This window comes from Camelus ferus, chromosome 12, assembly GCF_009834535.1.
Source record: "Camelus ferus isolate YT-003-E chromosome 12, BCGSAC_Cfer_1.0, whole genome shotgun sequence".
Lineage (NCBI taxonomy): Eukaryota > Metazoa > Chordata > Mammalia > Artiodactyla > Camelidae > Camelus > Camelus ferus.
In genome coordinates, this window is record NC_045707.1 from 37,294,026 (window position 1) to 37,312,826 (window position 18,801).

Sequence of the window (18,801 nt, forward strand, 5' to 3'; positions counted from 1 at the left end):
CCAGAAAGAAGACAGATTTGGAGTAGTGGATGACCAAGCCTGGGGATCAGAATAACTCTGCCAAGAAAAGACGGCATTTCAATAATATTGAATGCCATGGGGAGGTCAACTAAGATACAGAGAAGTGACCAGTGGATTTGGCAAAAAGGAACTTACTGGTTGGCCCTATCCCGAGTGATTCTGGTGGAATGAGAAAGGTAAGAAGGTAGCTGGAGTGGGTTGAGAGAATAGGAGATAAGAATGAAGCAGGGATTATAGTTCTGTTAAATAAATTTTGTTGCAAAAGGAAGCAGAGAAATGGAGGTTGTGAGAGTCAGTAATTTTTCTTTTAAGAAAGCAAATACTGCAGAATGTTTATATGCTGATGGGTGTGACCCAAGGTGAGAGGGATGGATGAGAGATGGAAAGACTGTAGGATTAATCTCCTTGCGGAAGTGAGGGTGGGCTGACTTTGGATAAGAACAGAGGTAGTAGTCCTGGTCCACAGAGTGTGGGATCAGATGCAGGCAGGTGGACAGAGTGGGCACTGAGAGGCAGGAGAGTTGCTATCTGGTTGCCTCTTTTCACATAGGAGGAAAGATACAGAATGGGAGAAGGGGAGTATGGCAGAAGGGCTGGGAAGAGGAGGTATGAAGTAGTCGTTTTGAGGAGCAGGAAAGTGAACAAACGAAGGTATATAAGAAAGTTTGGCAGAGTTGAGTGGCTACGTGTGCTATGTGGCCATTAATTTAAAAAGCGTCATCAGTACAGCAGCAAAATTTAGGTGCTCAGGCCCAGGCATAGAGAATAAAGGCAGTTATGGTTATAGAAATATATTTGTAGCTTACTCTAACTTGGAAAACTTAAACAAAAAAATCCACATTAGTGGTCAAACATGCTGTATAGTGACTTTATTTCTCCTTAGACCAAATCCTAGTCCATTTTTTAGCTCTTGAACCTCTGCCTTTTTCCATCCTTGCATTCTTACTCAGATTTCCCTACAAATAAAATTTTAAATATTCAAAATCAACAGCACAGCAGGGGGAGATATATGTACATGAAACACTAGAGTCAAATTTCACTTCCTCTGTGAAAAAAGGCTCTAATAACAAAACTACATTATTTCCTTTAAAAAATTGTATGTATAAATTCACTTCTGTGGCAAAATGTAATTAGCTGCCAAAGTAAATATGATCACCTAGAAGATATCCAGCGAGCCTGGTAAGTCAAGCATATACACAACTAATGCCAACAGCAGAATGAAAGACTAGTTACTGAATAGTCCTCTTTGTTTCTGGACATAAGCTGAAGAGGTTGTGACTTACGCTAATTCAAAAGTGATACGGGAAATTCAGCTAACTTTGAAAGTTAGCTTGTTCCATATTTGTAAAAAGGAAATAAAGATAACTTTCTTCATAAAGTCCTCATACTAATTAAATTAGAGAAGTATGAGCAGTGCCTGGCAGGGTGAGTAAATAAATGCCAAGTGAGTATCAGTTTTCTACCTTCCTCCAAATGGTTCCCATCCCTTTGAGTCATTTCTGGCCAAAAAGATGTCTTAGCTGGTTCCACAGCTGCTTAGGACAGAGGAAAGTGTGCCCTCTACTTTATGATGCCTCCATCAGTTCCCAAATTTTAGCATGCACAAGAATTACCTGCAGAGGTTGGTAAACTGTAATCCTAGGCTCCACCATGCAGGGATATAGCAAGATGGGTCAAACCTAGAAATCTGCATTTTTAATCTTTATTAGAGTTGTTTAAAATATATTTGTATTTCATTGTTGTGTTGGCATCACAATTCATATTTGGAGATGTTTTGTCATGTTTGTGCATTTCTATCAAAAAAATTCAAAAACTGGCTACAGTGCTTTCTGAACTGCTGTGTAACTAAAATTTTAAGACTACCCTGCTTTAAAATTTCCTTTATTTCCTTAGATCTTCATGAAACAGCTCATCTTTTGCAGATCAAAGTGCTTTATTAACAGTTTGTGTATTCTTTTCCCATTCTTTTAATACAAAAAAAAATTACTCAATCATCAGTTATTTTCATCTGACATCTCACTAAGTACAGGATTCATAATATCAACATCATTAGATCAGTCTTTCAAGTGGGTCACACAAGTTTATCCTTATTGTGCCAAATACCCACTCAAAAGATAAGCTGAATAACAGATGCCTCCAGGTGTGTACAACAACCTTAGTTTTCTGAAGTGAACTAGTACTGTTTAACAGGTCAAATTGCTAGTCTACGAAAATAAACTGGAAAAGACTCAAGTGTACGGCTGTACATATCAAATGGCAAGTTCATTTGAACAAGAACCTCTATAACTATTCATTTGTACAAGTTCTCTGCTAGCATTGCAAAAGCCTCTCCTGAACAAAGTTATACTTTAAAATTTAAAACAAACTTGATGAGATAAAATGTACCAGGTGGCTTTTCTGTAGCAGAAATTAATTACAACCATTCTTCCTTAAGTAGTTTTAAAGACAAGCAAAGTTGAAAATAAATATGCAAGCATACAGTAAACTAAAGTCTATATTTAGAAATTCAGGTACAAAGCACAGCAGAGCCTATGACAATAGAAGATAATGTAGAAATATAAGCTAGCAACGAAGCAGTAACTTCTTTCAAATAGCAGGAAACAAGTTCTCAAATACCATTATTTAGTGTTCATCCACTAATTTTAGAGCTTTTTTTTTTTTTTAAAAATCCCCTTCGCTAACTATGACAGGTTGATTAAATATACCAACAAATATACTTAAATCATAATGGATGAAATAAATGACCATTTAATTTCTGATTAACTCCCTGATGACTTTTCAGTTTTGTATATGGTACAAAGGTTCAAGAACCTATGTGGATTTGCTTAAAATCCTTTCTGGTATTTATGAAAGCTTTTAAGTTTTGTTCTTATCCATTTGTTGATCCACATTATTAATGTAAAACTCTCAGTGGTTTGCAAACAAACATTTAAGCTTGATCTGCTTTTTTCTCAGGAGTGCTATTTTGACTTACTCCAGAGCATCACTTCCTTTCTTCCCCTTGCTCATTTAAAAAAAAAAAAAAAAAAGTCTTCAGAATGGAGGCAAATTTCCAAACTTAAGTATAAGGAAAACTAAGATTTTTCAGGCTTGGATTATAACCCTTAGTTAAGACAAATGCCAGATATATATGCCACTTTTGAAATTTTTATGAAACTGAACATGAAACAAAAAGCAAAAAGATGAATTCCATCTAAGACATATTCTTTGAGAATGAATGAGACATGATGAGACATAAATAAGACACGACACTTATCATCCATAACCAAAAATTTCAATTCCTTGCCTAAAGTTGACTTAGAAAACAGTACAAAGTTTACAGCTGCTTTTTAAGGTCTGTAAGATAACATATTTTAAAAGCCTGTCAACCACTGAAAGCACTTATATATATTTTACACTCAAAACTAATCTATGGAGCCCATTCCATTCAATTTAAAAATCAGCCCCCACATATCTGTGGTTGCTTTTACTGTGTTTTCTTAAAGGGGGTATTACTGCTAATAATTTAAGCTATCCTTGAGACAAAACAGGTGTGAAGAATTCATTTTATATCTTGAATGCTTTAGGTAATTCTTAAGAACTTAAAATTATTTATGTGTTCCTCCTTAATATGAAACTCTTCCAACACAGCTTCTGACCAGCAAAGAAATGTTACTTAGGCACTGTGAGGTTTCTTAATGATGGAGCATGAACCCAGGTTGAAGCGTACAATTTGGTTATAACTACTGACAGTTAACAAAAAGTTAACAAACACTATCTAACCTGCTAAGAGCAAGAAATGCCTTTACCCCACTACTCCTGAGATTCTTGAGGGAAAACTAATTTCACAACCAACTTTTGAAAGAATCCATGTATAATAATACTAAGAACTGCACATATTTAGGGTATTAGAAAAGATGCTTTTCTTTTGTAAGGCATCAATGATTAAATTAATATAATGCATATCTAACAAAAGATTGTTAACACATAAAACCATGAATCTTTTCTTTTAAACTTCTCTATTTCCTGCTACTTTTACCATCTTAAATAAGAATGCCACTTGGTCTAATCAACTATGGTTATTAAAACTAAGACATCTGAAACTATTAGGCACATCAAAGGTACAGTTTATGTAATTCAAGGTTCCCTTCTTAAGGGGCAGATGAGTTACCTGGCACATTATACATATGGAACTGTAAAGATCATCCACTAAATTCAACTTTCACATTAGTTAAACTGAAAGACTTATGTAGTAAATACTCAAATATACTGTATCTTCAGTTACAACTGAGTAAGTGTAACATTTTACCAGATAAAAAGCTGGAATTTAAGTATGAGAAACCTTCATACACTGTGCTAGTATTGGTCTCTTCTTTTTAGACGAAAACCAGTCAGTCATCAATACTTTCAACACAGCAGTTGAAGATAAACGTCCAAAACAGGTGACTTGGTTGTAGTCCATAATTTAGCAATTCAATGCCACTGGCATCATAATGCTGTGGAGAGCAAGTGTATCTCCGTATTTTTAGTCAGATTTGTCTTTCTTCTTTCCTGTTAAGGGCACTTTGTTTACAACAGCAGACCCAACAGCTGTAACACCTCCAGCCACAGCAGACACGCCCCCTTTCACCAGCCCTATTCCCATGGAAGGCACAGTTGTAACAGCTGTTTTGGTCACCTCCAGACTCTTTCCACCAATCCAAGCCACACCACCAATGGTGGCACCAACAGCTCCCTTTGTAACACTGAAGATACCCCCAGTCACACGGGACAGCATGCCTGGTTGCTGCTGTGGGTGATCTTTCATTGAACCTAATGAGAGAAAATATCATAAGACAGTGAAAGTCTTTATAAGAGCAGTACAAACCATTAAATAACCTAAGACTTCCTAACAATCAGGAGATTGTTCTGATAAGGTCAACACCATAAATACAAATCTGATCAAGACATGAAGAACTCTTCCCTCAAGGGTATAGTTGTACACGTTTTTAAAATATCCTGGTCTGATGCTAAGTCTTAGTATCTATGAAAATAAATGCTTTACAGACTAGACAACCTACATAAAATAGAATCCTATTTTAAGTGTTCTTGATTTACAGTTTTGTTGCTGTTAATAATAAAAAAAAACCCTTTATTTAAAAAAACCTTTATTTTATATCCTAAAAAGTATATGAAAAAACAAAAAGATTAATATATTTAGCCTTTATTTCCTTGATAGAAGTAAATCAGTCATTACTGAAACAATCTTCCTCATTTAAAGCAGCAGTTCTCAAGGTCTGGTCTGGAACCCCTAGGTATCCCCAAGACCATTTCAGGGTAAGGACTGATTTCATAATAACACCAACGTGTCATTTGTCTTTTCACTTTCATTCTGACACCAGTCTACAACAGAATTTTCCAGAAGCTAAATGATGTGCAGTAACACAACAGACTAAACACAGAAGCAACAGTGAGAATCTTATATTACACCAAACATTAAAGAGATTTGCAAACATTTGCAAACATTTTAAAACAGTCACCCTGTTCACAATTTTTTGTTTTGAAAAATAGTTGTTTTTCAAAAAAATGTTAATCATGTTAATATGTAATAGGCATACTCAGTTCTTTCCATGAATAAAATACCTAATTTCTGTTTTCATTGTTAAAATGGCAGATGTCAACAAAGACACAAGCTCCCTAGAGTCCTCAATTTTTGAAAGTAGAAAGCATCCTGAGACCAAAAAATTTGAGAACTAACTTAAATATATTTGAGTTTCATTCTATGTGCTGCTTAATAACGCAAAGAGCTAATGCTATATATAAAAATATCACTTAAAATCATGTTATCTACATAAAATCTTTTTTGTAATGTTGAGAAACTAGAGCTATGGTTAATACTTTCACTGCCTCAGTCATTTTTATGCAGTATGTGATTTAAGCATGTAGTTTGTAAAAACTCTTCAAATACTCCCAGGAAAGGTAACATCAATAGGAAAAATTCAGATTTATTTGTCATGAGTTTGTTCTCTTTGGTTTGTTTGTTTTTTAGTAGGGCCATTCAAATTGGCATGTAAACCCAAACTCAGGCATTAACTGATTAGCAGGAAGATTTCATAAAAATTTTCTTCTGCCAGGCTCACACACAGATCTTTTCTCATTCATAATCTAATGACGTAGACAGCAACTACACATAAGTGATGGTGTTTTTATTTTTTTAAACTTCATGGAAAAGTACTTGGTAACCATACAATTCAGGCTACAACCCCTGAAAAGGTACAATTTGACACAAAGATGGGTAAATTCTTGGGTATATAGGTCCAAGTAAGACCACCAAAGCTACTAAAACCTAGCATAATGTGGTTATCAGAGAAGGTAACACTGAGAAACCAATGTTTGAAAGAGAAAAACATTCTGAAAATCAATGTTTTTTAAATACAGAAGGCACAAATTTACCTTGTGTTAGATTTTCTTTTCATTGTAGATTTTACATCCTATCACAAGGAGGAAAATCTCATTTATTAGTCAAAATAGCTCACTGATAAAGAGATAGCAATGGCTAAATTTATAAAACCAATTTTTTAACTGAAACTATTTGAGTAATAAGCATAGTTAATATAAATTTTAAAAGAGCTGAAATAAAAGACTTAAGACAGATAAGCATGTGAGTATATTAATTATAAAATTATGATGGAAAGGATTACACAAGTGGTAATTCTTTTGTAATCATGGTTAGTAACACTAGGAAAAAGGGGGAAATTCCTGATCTGAGGATAAAACAGATAACTACCTCATGCTGAATACCTCATTAGTATTGGCCTGCTATGCTAAATTTGGTTTACATGCATTTAATTAATTTTTCTTAGTCAAATCAGGTAAATATTAATGCTGTTGATCTCTTTAATTACAGTGTACTCTTAATTAACATATAAATGATCCACTCTGCAGACAACTTTTGTTTAGCAGGTTGCCATATAAAGACATTCCTGAGGCTCATTCTCTTCCTTGACAATCATGCTCCTGGACAGCCTTCATCTCTTCCTGACCTCTTTCTCACAGGTCTCTATTAACTTTCTCACTGAATCCTAACTTTTCTTTTAAAACTCTAGGATTCTAGTCTTAAAAAATAAAGCAAACAGCTGAGCTGATAATTTTCCAGGCTATTTCTCCACCAAACCAAAGTAAACTGAACTAAAACTAAGCAGCTAGTTACCTGCATCTTCTTATTTAGGCTTAAGTATGAACTTTTCATTGTGTTTATTTTCCTAGCACTTTCATTTTTGTCTACCAACATAAGAAATATAGGGAAAAAATTTGGACAGTGAGTAATAACAGAACTGGGAAGAAAATACAAGACCCAGAGTCACAACTTCTAGCCCTAGCCCCTTCGCAGAGACATCTTAGTCTGTCTAACTACTCCGGTCTGGTCTGTGGGCAACTTCACTCCTTGTTCTCCATTTTGATTCTCTTTCTTACCTATTATGACTGTTCTGTACAAATATGCAGCTGTCTAAGGAGATCACTATTTGGATTAAGTTTAATAATATTCTGAACCAAAACCACAAATAAAAAATGCCTACAGTCATTTTCTGTTTATAGTTAGGACATTCAGGTGTGCATTTAGTGTTTTCAAGGATTTCTGAAGTAAAGGTAAGAGTAAAATGACTACTAATGTCATAGGTTTCAAACTAAAAGATAAATTAAGCAGACCCTCAGACCACATGTTAAAGGGAGAGCTACCCATTATAACGTAATTAAAAATGGGAGTTAAACAACAAATCTCAAGTGCCTTCTGAATTGAGTTTTTGTATGCATGACATCAAAACTAAACCACATCCATCTTTCCTCTGCACCCCACCTGACTCTTTACAAAAGAAAGGATATTCTTTGTGTTAAAAGAATAGCAGAAAAATAGACCTCATACAATAAAACAGTTAAATTGTATCCCCAATCACCAATATCTGTGGCTTTCTTATTAAAGGCTAAAAATATTTATCTTCAATTATTTTATGAACACATTTACTGACAAGGTAAACAGGTTATGTCACTTTACATTTAATAAAAACAATCAGAACTTTAATTCACTAGGATATTTTTTCCATTCTTAGTGCCACAAATGCACACTTACCTTCTGGTGGTTCATCACTAAGGTACGATGGGATTTCCTGTTGATTTTTATCTGCCTGATTCATGATCTCCTAAAACACACACACATTTCATTTTAACTTCAACATGTGAGACTACCTCTTATCATATGCTCAATTAAGACATAATTAACTTTATTCAGATAACATTTTAAAACACCTGTTACAAGATTACTTCATCTTGTCTGTCTCCCTACTCTGTGGTGTTTAAGAAATACTTTTAATTACACTAGTGGACAATATAAATCTTATCTCAAACTAAGCAAAAAGTGACAGGCATGGTGCATGCTTTCCTATGTTTTTACTGCTGCTTCACTTTAAATTGAAAATTAACTGAAAAGAAAGCTAGAAGGTGGGGATTAGCACACAAAAATTTAAGTACTTCTTCCTACAAAATACTAGTTAACTATAATTTATTTCACAAGACTTAAACATGTTCTATATGAAAAATTACTAAAAAACATGACATCTTTCTCCTACAAAGATGACAGCACCAATCTGAACCAGTAACAGAAGGATTCTGATTGCTTTTTATTATTTTTAAAGTTACAATAAACAGAGGTACAAAAGAATTCAATGAATTCTACTATGAAAATATATATATATACATATATATACACATACATACACACACGCATTATGATTACTTCTAAGTACAAGCATTAAGGAAAACTAAGAAATAAAATATAAGCTATGTTGGGATGAAGAAAACATAACTAAACTTCCTTTTCCCAATCTCCTTTACTCTCTTAAAATATTTACTTTTATATTCAGTTGACTAAAGAAAGATTAAAACAAGCCAAGATTGGTCTAAAAGCTTTCCTGCTTGGCCAGAAAACTAGGGTTGTGAACCCAGTAGCTAAGTATTTCCAAGTTATAAAACCATGAATTCTAAATTATTGTGTCTGTACATATACAATAGAGATTTAAAAGGATATTGTTAAATCCTGCCATTTGCAACAATACAGATGAAACTTGAAGACATTATGCTAAGTGAATGAAGTCAGAGAAAGGCAAATACTATACAATCTCACTTATAGTGGAATCTTGGAATCTTAAAAAGCCAAGCTCATAGAAAGCTGGTTACATGAGGCTGGGGGGTGTGGGGTAGAGGAAGTGGAGATGTTGGTCAAAGGGTACAAACTTTCAGTTATGAGAGGAGTAAGTTCTGGGGATCCAATGTACAGCATGGTGACTACAGTTTACAGTACTGTATTATATACTTGAAAGTTGCTAAGAGTAGATCTTAAAATGTTCTCATCATAACAACAACAACAACAAAGAGGATTATACGAAGTGAAGGATGTGTTAACTAACTTTACTCAGGTAAACATTCTGCAATATATATGTGTATCAAACCATCACATTATACACCTTTAACTTACACAATGCTATGTATCAATCATATCTCAATAAAGCTAGGAAAAAAGGATATTGTGAAAACTAACAAAGTACTTTAATACATTGGTTAATTAACAAATTATTAACTGACTACCTACTATGGGTCATATTTTAGGTGCATGGGATATAGCTGTGATCAATACAGACTGAAAAAGCTCTGCCATCCTGAACATCCCATATTGTCTACTGGGGAAGATAAATAAATATATAAAGAATATACTGCATGTCTGATGGTGTTAAATGCTATGGAGAAAAAGGGATGGAGGGGGAAGAGGATGTGATATTTTAAATAGGAGAGTCTGTGAAGGCCTCATTGTAGTGACATCCCAAAGGAGGTAAGGATATAAGATATTTGGGTTAAGAGCCCTCAAGGCAGAAAAAACAGTAAGAGCAAATGTCCTGAGGTAAGAGCTTTCCATTAAGTAAGAAAGAATAGCTAGAAAAGTGTGGCAGGGGCCGCAGCAAAGGGTAGTAGGAGAGGAGGTCAAAGAGTGAGGCCTGGATGCCGCAAGCCCTTATAGGCCAGGGTGGCAATTAGCTTTAACTCTGAGGATGGGGAGCCAATGAAAGGCACTGACCAGAGGGGTGATGTGTTCTGATTTACACTTTTAAAAGGTCATTCTGGCTGTGTGAGAGCAAGTAATGGGAGAGCAAGAAGAGAGAGAGAAGACCTGTTAGGAAATTTAACATGTTTTCAAAGTTCATACCTATTACAACGTGTTTCAGAACAAATTTTAAGTGGTTAATTTTAAGTTGTCAAAGGAAGGTCCTTTATGGTTCCTATTGCTTTTAAAAAGCAGAAAAAAGTCATTCATATTTCCTTCTTTCAATAATTCAGGCAAAAAACACTGGTGGCAAATGAGAGTAGTAGAGGTAGTAGTTGTGAGAAGTGGGATTTTTCAAAAGCAATTTTTTAAAATTTTATTTATTTATTTATGCAATTGAAGTATAGTCAGTCTACAATGTTGTCAATTTCTGGTGTATAGCATAATGTTTCAGTCATACATATATATATATATTCATTTTCATATTCTTTTTCATTATAGGTTATTACAAGATATTGAATATAGTTCCCTGTGCTACACAGAAGCAGCTTATCTATTTTATATATAGTAGCTAATAAAGATAATTTAACTTGATGTAATTCAGCTTGAAATGCCTTTAAAACCTAAATCCTGTGTAAGATGGGACTTCACTGCATCCACAGTGCCCAGCAGCACATGTCCAGTGCTGAAACATCTTTTAGTTGCTTTAGTGAAAACCCTGACTCAGACCACTTTATCAAGAGCACCTAATCTTATGCTTGTCTGATTTGTCAATTTAGCATATCATCCCATACACACTTAAGATTTAAGAAGTAACAGTGAAGATATGTAATCTCTGACAAAAACAAAAAACAGACCAAAAAAAAACCCAGAAAGAATATCAGCTGATGCATTACTGAGGAGTTCTTGATTGATTTGCCTTAATTTTAAAACTTCCTTAAAAGAGAAAGTTAAATTTATTTCCATTCACATATTTCTTTAATTTATCATCATGGTAAGATCATGAGAAATTACACCACACAGTGTTTAAAGTTCTGGGATCAGAGAGCCTCAGTTTGAATCCCAACTTGACTATAAACTGTAGGGCTGAGGACAAATAACTTCATCAGATCCTTGCTGTTCAGGAAATATAAAACAGAAATTAAAAATATTTTAGCCTAACTCTAAGATGAGAATACTATTTAAAAATTCAAAACAAAACATGCAGAAACTCCTGGCAGAATGGCCAGGAGTGTGTGTGTGTCCCTTCCTGAGAAGTAACTATTTTGGAGCTACTTTCTTCCCCACTGACTCTTAATTCCAAAAGGAGAGACACTTTGTCTAGCTTTTCATCACTGTGATCCCATTATGTGTATACCAGGAGATCACCTGGCTGATCAACTAATCAACAGATGTTATAATACCCTATAGAGAAATATGAGATTGTATATACACACATACACCTTACATATTTTAGCTGGAGTTTAAAAACAGACATGATAGTAACTGCACACTTTAAAACTGCTCTTCTGTACATATCTCATAAATCCCTACTAAAAGTCTTACCTTTTCCTCCTAATACAGAATCCCTTAAAAAAAAAAACTTAGTTTTTCCACATACATCTATCTTGCAACTTAAAAGACCATCACTTAAAAAGATTAGAGCTGCTTTATACTATGATAGCATAAAAGACATGCAAATTCATCTAAATAGTATGAATTGACTTTATTCTCCTGCAGGTAGTCAACAAGGAGCCATCAATCGAGTAACATTGTCAGATCTGCACTTTAAGAGGCTTACTGAAGCAAGATCAGATGGAAGTACAGAGAGATTAAATACAGTAAGTGGCTACTTTAGTAGTACAGTGAGATGGAATAACAGTCTGAACTCTGCCAGTTTTTTTCTGTCTAAAGAAATGTTCAGATCTAAAGCCGAGAAATTACTCTTGTTTTCCTTTTTACATTACCATCTAATCACTGGTAAATTCTGTCGCTTGAATAAATCCAGAATACAACTATTTCTCGTCACCTCTACTGCTACCACTTTTGACTAAGGCATCATAATCTCTCATCTGGACTAGGACAAAATTTCAAGAGCCTCCAAGCTTTGCCAAGCTTTGCTCTTCTTTCAGTCTAGCCATATCATACTCCGCTTAAAACCCTCCAACTGCTTCCTGTTTTGCTCAGAATAAAATCTAGAGTCCTTCCCTTTGCTTATGAATGCCCAACATCTAACACCCTGATATAACCTCCTACTATTCTGCCTCTTGCTCATTCCAGCCTGGCAACATGGACATCCATGCTCATGCTCTCCTGAAGGCTCTTCCTCAATGTATGGACATGGCTTGCTTTCTTACTTCCTTCAGGTCTTTGTGCAAATGTCTTATCAGAGGTCTTCCCTCACCACCTTTAAATAGATTAGCACTCTCCTACTCCTCTCCCTATCATTTTCAACTATTCCTGCTCTATTTTCTTCACTGCTCCATTCCCACAGCCTTAATCAATGCCTGGTACATGGTGGACACTCAAATACTTGAATTTTTTGTATGAAGTAGAATGGATATTAATGGGAGATAAAAGGAGAATATAGGATGTAAAATTTAGAGATGATGATGAAGACAGGGGACAGTAGAGAAGAAACCACTTCTGAGAGAAGGTGAACACTTTAAAAAATGCTTATTTTATTGTGATAAGAACACTTAACACAAGATCTCCCCTCTAGCAAATAAGTGTACACATCATTGTTGACTATAGGTTCAATGAAAGGACTTGTTTTTTGAAGAGCTATCTGAGATGCCTTCAGGGCATCCACAGTAGGTGTTAGCAGGCAATTGGATTTAAAGGGCCTAAAACTCAACATGAAGTCTGAGTTTGAGCTGAGGTCCTGAGAATGGTTTTCCATTTCATATATAGTAGTTAGTATCTGCAATCTCAAACTCCCAATTTATCCCTTCCCACCTCCTTTCCCCTCTGGTAACCATAAGTTTGTTTTCTGTGTCTGTGAGTCTATTTCTGTTTCATAAAATAAGTTCATTTGTGTCTTTCTTTTTAGATTCTACATATAAGTGATACCATATGGTATCTTCTTTCTCTTTCTGGCTTATTTCACTTAGAATTGACGATCTCCAGGTCCATCCATGTTGCTGCAAATGGCCTTATTTTATTCTTTTTGTGACTGTGTAGTATTCCATTGTATAAATATACCATATTCTTTATCCAGTCATCTGTCAATGGACATTTCCATTGTTTCCATGTCTTGGCTATTGTAAACAGTGCTGCTATAAACAGTGGGGTGTATATATCTTTTCAAATTAGAGTTCTCTCTGGATATATGCCCAGGAGTCGGATTGCTGGATCAAATGGTAACTCTACTTTTTGCATAAAGGATATTTTGAAAGATGATGCAGTTCATCTACCTAGTTATTGTAGGTTTTTATCCTCAAATCAAGTTGATCACCTAAAAAACAATGTTCTTAAATCACAAAATGCTGACTTGAAGAAAATGACATCACTGAGTTTTTTAATTCATGGTTATGTTTCTCCACTCACTGTCCATTCCATTCCTGACACACCTCCTCAAGACCTCCACTCTTAGAGCTATTTTCCCTGGTTTGCAATCTAAAAATTGTAATTATATTCTTACCATTTTTTAGTACATGTTTTGGTTGTAAGCTGACACCCAGTATTTGTGGAAATGGGATAAAAAATATCATTTGTATCCATATTAACTTTAAGCATCACAAGAAAAGATGCATACCAATATATGGTCTAAATTTTTGGTTAAAAAAAAACTTTAAGCTAGAATCGTGCTCTTCAAATGAACTTCTTTAAGAAGAGCCAGTGGTATGGTAGGGGCTTCAAGAACCATAGGAGAGACAAGATGGATATATTTTACTACACAATAATTTAAAACAGCTTTGTCTTAAAACATACACTAATTAAAAAGCTAAATGAAAAGTGCTTGGGAATTTTTAAGATAACTAGACTTTCAAGAAATTTCATTCTTGCCTAGAGCTTCTTTAGGATATATTCTTGGATTTACCAACTCTCTCCTTCCAGCTCAACTGCACTCCCACCTCCTTTATGAGTTTATACTGCTCTTAAATTAGGAATATTTTTGGTAGAGGAGTTTGAAATATAGGAATCTTGATACTATTATACAGAAACATTCAGTTACATTTACTAGTGTTAGCAAGTTACAAATAGGATTATCAATAGACAAAATAGAAAATCCAGAGTCATGCTAGAAGCCTGGCTACCTAGACCAGATGAACTTGGCTTAGAAGGCCCTAAGAGGCCACAGAGATTGATTTTTGTTTTGTGTGTATATATACATATATATATATATATGTTTTAATGTTTGATTTCCTTGTACAACACTCATATTAGTAACAAGTATTATTTAAATTCCTACAGAACTCCTAGGGTAATAAAAGCTGTATTAAAAGCTATTAAGTATATGGAATATATTTTTCTGTATCCCTAATTTGATAAGACAACAAGTAACCTTATAAAGGTATTTTTGCTAAAATCCTTAACTATCTCTAATGCAACCTATAATTTTTACTCACATAAATGTCTACACACATATATGTACCAAACTTTTAGTGATGTTACCTCTTCATGGATATTATCACTTTATCATTAGGATAAATACTTTTTATATTATGATCCTGTTCTTTATCATCACTACATTTTTTTTCTCTTAAATTGGGAATTGTGAAGACAAACACAGCCCTAAACTCCTAAAAGTTGAAGAGGTAAACTATCCACTAGTAAAATTTTTAAGTATACACGTGAACACAAACAACTGACAGTAAAATTGTCAAAAAGACCATTTAAAAATGTTACCCTTAAACAATATTATTAAATTCTATGCAACCATCTGCCCTAAACTCACTGAGTCATTAGTTCAACATACATTTGGGTCCCTGCTATATGCCAGGCACCCTGCTAAGCACTAAAGGTTTCAGTGTGATTAAATACACACAGCACTACTCTAACTCAGAGTTTACAACCCAGTGGGGATATACTTTTCTAGCACTTATCAATTTAGTTTCTTTCAAAAACCAAAAAATTGCTCTATGGGAACTCATAATGCACACAAATTTCTATTAAAAAATGTACTTTCTTAAGGAAGGCAGTAAAGACAGAAAACAGCCTTTAGATCAGGACAAATAATTTAACTTATTCTATGGACATAAATCAGTTTTACCATTTGGTCCTGATGTGAACAAACTATTACAGTACCAGCTAAAACTGGTCATAAGTATTTTTTTAAGAAATTGTGAATTGTAAAAGACTTCTTTGCTATAGACTGCAATTCATCAGCAGTTCCTTTAAGTATTTTAGGCCAGGGAGAAATAATTGTTGTCCAGTACAATAGTATCATAGATATAGCAGCTGGCAAATATACTGAGCCTGGATTTATAACACTATTCCCTAGAGGGTAATTTCTTCCAATAATAGAAATAAGTAAACAACTGCCTCTATGGACCCCTTCCCCTTTTTAAAAAAAAAAAAAAAAGGAAAACAGATGAGTCAGTGTTATTGTGGATATCTGTAACATTTTATATACAAAGTTTTCATTAATAAAAAAAAATCTGAAAGCAGTACTCAAATGTGCCTATGGCTCAGCACCCCTCTGTGTACCAAAGGAAGTTAAACAGCACTAACACACTTACATAAAGCCTAACTACAAAATACAGTGCACAACAGTTTACCCTCAAAGCCACTTTAAAAATTTGTTATTAAACAGTAAGTGCCAATTTCATTATAAGAAAAAGACTATAAATGAATTAACTAAATTCTTCTACATATTCTATATATATTCTATAAACAAACTCCCATGTTTAGCTCCTTTGCCAAATAAACACAAGGAGTTTCAAAAATATATTTATACAGAGCATTAACCCACATACACCAACAAACAGTATATATTAAAACACTAGCTTATTGTTTGTAGGCTTCTCTAATTACCAACTATCCTGCTTCTAAAAATGGACCCAGCCCATTAAATCAAGAAGAAATGCACTGAATCTGGCAGGAAAGAAAAAGTACTCTGCCAGTAAAACTTTAAAATGACCATCTAGTGACAAGTAACAACTGACGGTATTAAAATGGCAATTCCTAAGTGTTGCCTTTAAATGAGACATTGAGCAGAATTACATTAAGCTATCAAACCAGATAACCAGTACACCATTTTCACTAAATTATACCTCATTATTTCAACACATATTTGTGTCCCTATTATGTGTCAGACACTGTTAGGCACTGAGGTTTCAGCCTGAACAGGGATTTAAAGGCCCTACTCTGAAAGTGTTTATACACAATCCAGTAAGATACCTTCGGTAAGTAGCAAAACAGCAAATACTCAATGACTAAAACAAAGAAAGGTAAAGATTTTCCTGGAGTTACAAAAACAAAAACCACACACAAGAACTACTTAAACTTTTCTAATGATGTTCTCTATATATGGGCATATTTTTACTTAACTTGGTTTCTAGTACATCTGTTATAACAAAGACTATAGAAACGAAAGTGGTAAAAATCAAAATAGGATGCATATCGGTTTATTAAAGGTTACTTCCCTCTTTATTTTTTTATAACATTTTAAATTAATTTTGATAACTTTTTTTACTGACCCTCTTTCTTTAAAAAAGCAGACAAGGACACATACAAGCATATATATGTACCTGTTGATGTGGTATCAGTATTCCTGGGGAGCTTCTTAGAGCACCCACACCAGTTGGAAGTTTTAAAGGTTAAACAATAGCATATAGCAAATAATCAGAGACAGTAAATAAAGTATTTTCATTTAGAATTAGCACAAGTGTTCACAAGGGCACAATAAATAAAAAAAAAACCTCTACTCTTTCTCTAGGTGTTTCTAAACCTTTCCCGGCGGCCGTTTCTCCCCCCACTGATCCCTTTGGGCACGAGCAAGTCCTTTTTTTTTTTTTTTTCTTTAGCAGAGGGAGTGACGTGGCAGGAGAGGCAGAAAATGACCCTGGAGGAGCCCTGGCTTAGGGCTGAGCTCAGCACCTCCTCCCTCTTGTACAACCTCCACGTTGTACACCGAGCACACCCCCACTCCCAGAATAGGGTTCCAGAATTCCTCTCTTCCAACACACAAGAGGCAATCTGTTAAGAAGAGATCTGCTCGGAAGTGGGAGCTTGGGGACTAGTCTTGAGGCTGCGTGAACATAGCAGGCACGGTTTTTACTTAGACCCGGAAGGCAGTGATGGCACTGATGGGTGCTCTAGCAGCCCCCACTCACCCTCTGGAGCCGCCATCCCCTCTCTATTCCTACACTTTTAAGTTTAGGTTAGGCGTTGAGGTAGAGCTACCTGGGAAGAGCACTGGGAATGTCCACTGGGGACCAAGCCTTGTGTTCCTGAAACCAAGAGAGTGGTTTATCAACAGGTTAGGAGTTAGTGGGGCGGGGATGCCCTGACACAGCCCCTCTGCCGCATCCTTCTCATTCAGGCTGCTGAAGCCCTCCCACCCTCTGTCCCCGAGCCTGACACCTCAGGAGCTCAGGAGTCAGGCAGAAGCTTCCAAGGAGGGTCCCCAATCTCAAACCATGGCCAGAGAGTTAGAGATACATAAAAGGGGACAACCCCACCAGCGAACCTCCACCAGCCCGCAATATCGCCCCGTCCCTCCCCCCTTTCCGCTCAGTCCCCCAGAAGGCCCGACTCCGGGCAGCCAGGCCCGAGGAGGGAGGCGCTGAGGTGCAGAAGAGCAGCTAACGGGAAAAGAACAGAGATGACGGCAGGAAGCCGGGACTGCGCCCCCTACCCTCCCAGCCCGACTTACTCACCGCCGGGGTCGGGGGCCGGCACCGGGGCCGGACTGAGGGAGCGCGCAGCACCGAGAAGGGCTGAGACGGCCTGAGCGGCTGGCACACCGCGGGACAGTTGCGGGCTCCGGAGACGCCTCCTCTAGCTGTGCAGCCAGAAGACTCCGTTGGCGACGGCGGCCTCTGGCTGCGGACGTGGCGCCGGACGCGACCCGCCCCCTCCACCGCCTCCTCAGCTCCCGCCTCCTCCCACGGCTCGCGCTCCGACGCGCACGCGCACCCCGGGCCGCGCACGCGCACCCCGGGCCCCTCCCGCGCCCACCAGTCATACGCCCACCGGTTTCTTGAACGGCCCAGCCCTCCCAGCAGCCCCTAGCCTGTCGCCTCCCGACGTGCGCACGCGCGACGCCCCCGCCCCCCACCTCCCCAGGCCGGCTCCCGCCCCTTCGCCGACTGGGTGCCACCGCGAGAACCCCCGGTCGGCCGGTGTGCGCGCCTTCTCCTGGGGCCTCCCGCCCCCTTTCCTCCGCTGTCCAATCAGATCCGGAGAGGGGCTCAGAGACCGGGGAACGCATCCGCGGCTGCCCTGCAGCGCGAGTATCAACGCCGGCGGCTTCCCGGAGCCTGCGTTTCGCCGCGAGTAACGGTCGCTCGAAGTTCAGAACCTTCGCCTTAGGGAAGGTGGGACGGTCGCCAGTTTCTCCGGCTCTTCGCACGGGGCCTCGACATTCCCTTACTTGCTTCTCCTCAGGGGAGTGACCAGCTGCCTTCTCTCAGCCCTTCACTCTGGGGCTCTCTACGTGCTTTTACAGGGGTGACGAGAGAGACATTGCTCATTTTTTAAATTATTATTATTATTATTATTATTAATCCCTTCTGCCTTAGAATTGAGCTTCTTGAAAGTAAGAACTCCCCTAGTTCGTCGTAGCTTACCGCAGTACTGAGGGCTCG

The 18,801-nt window shown here is 37.0% G+C and overlaps 1 protein-coding gene across 2 annotated transcripts; it reads right to left on the minus strand.

Annotated features, from left to right (window-relative positions):
• Positions 1–1,933: 1,933 nt before the first annotated feature.
• On the minus strand, positions 1,934–18,461 carry TMEM263 (transmembrane protein 263). 2 transcript variants are annotated; one of them, XM_032493407.1, is made up of 3 exons: positions 17,872–18,136; positions 8,105–8,174; positions 1,934–4,812 (listed from the first exon to the last, which is right to left on the minus strand). In XM_032493407.1, the coding sequence occupies exons 2-3, from the start codon at positions 8,166–8,168 to the stop codon at positions 4,526–4,528; spliced, it is 351 nt and encodes a 116-aa protein (XP_032349298.1). In that variant the 5' UTR covers positions 8,169–8,174; positions 17,872–18,136; the 3' UTR covers positions 1,934–4,525. The 2 variants fall into 2 exon arrangements, 1 of the variants encoding a protein (XP_032349298.1); XR_004324648.1 differs by having other exon boundaries at positions 1,936–4,812; positions 17,872–18,461.
• Between the last annotated feature and the right edge of the window lie 340 nt (positions 18,462–18,801).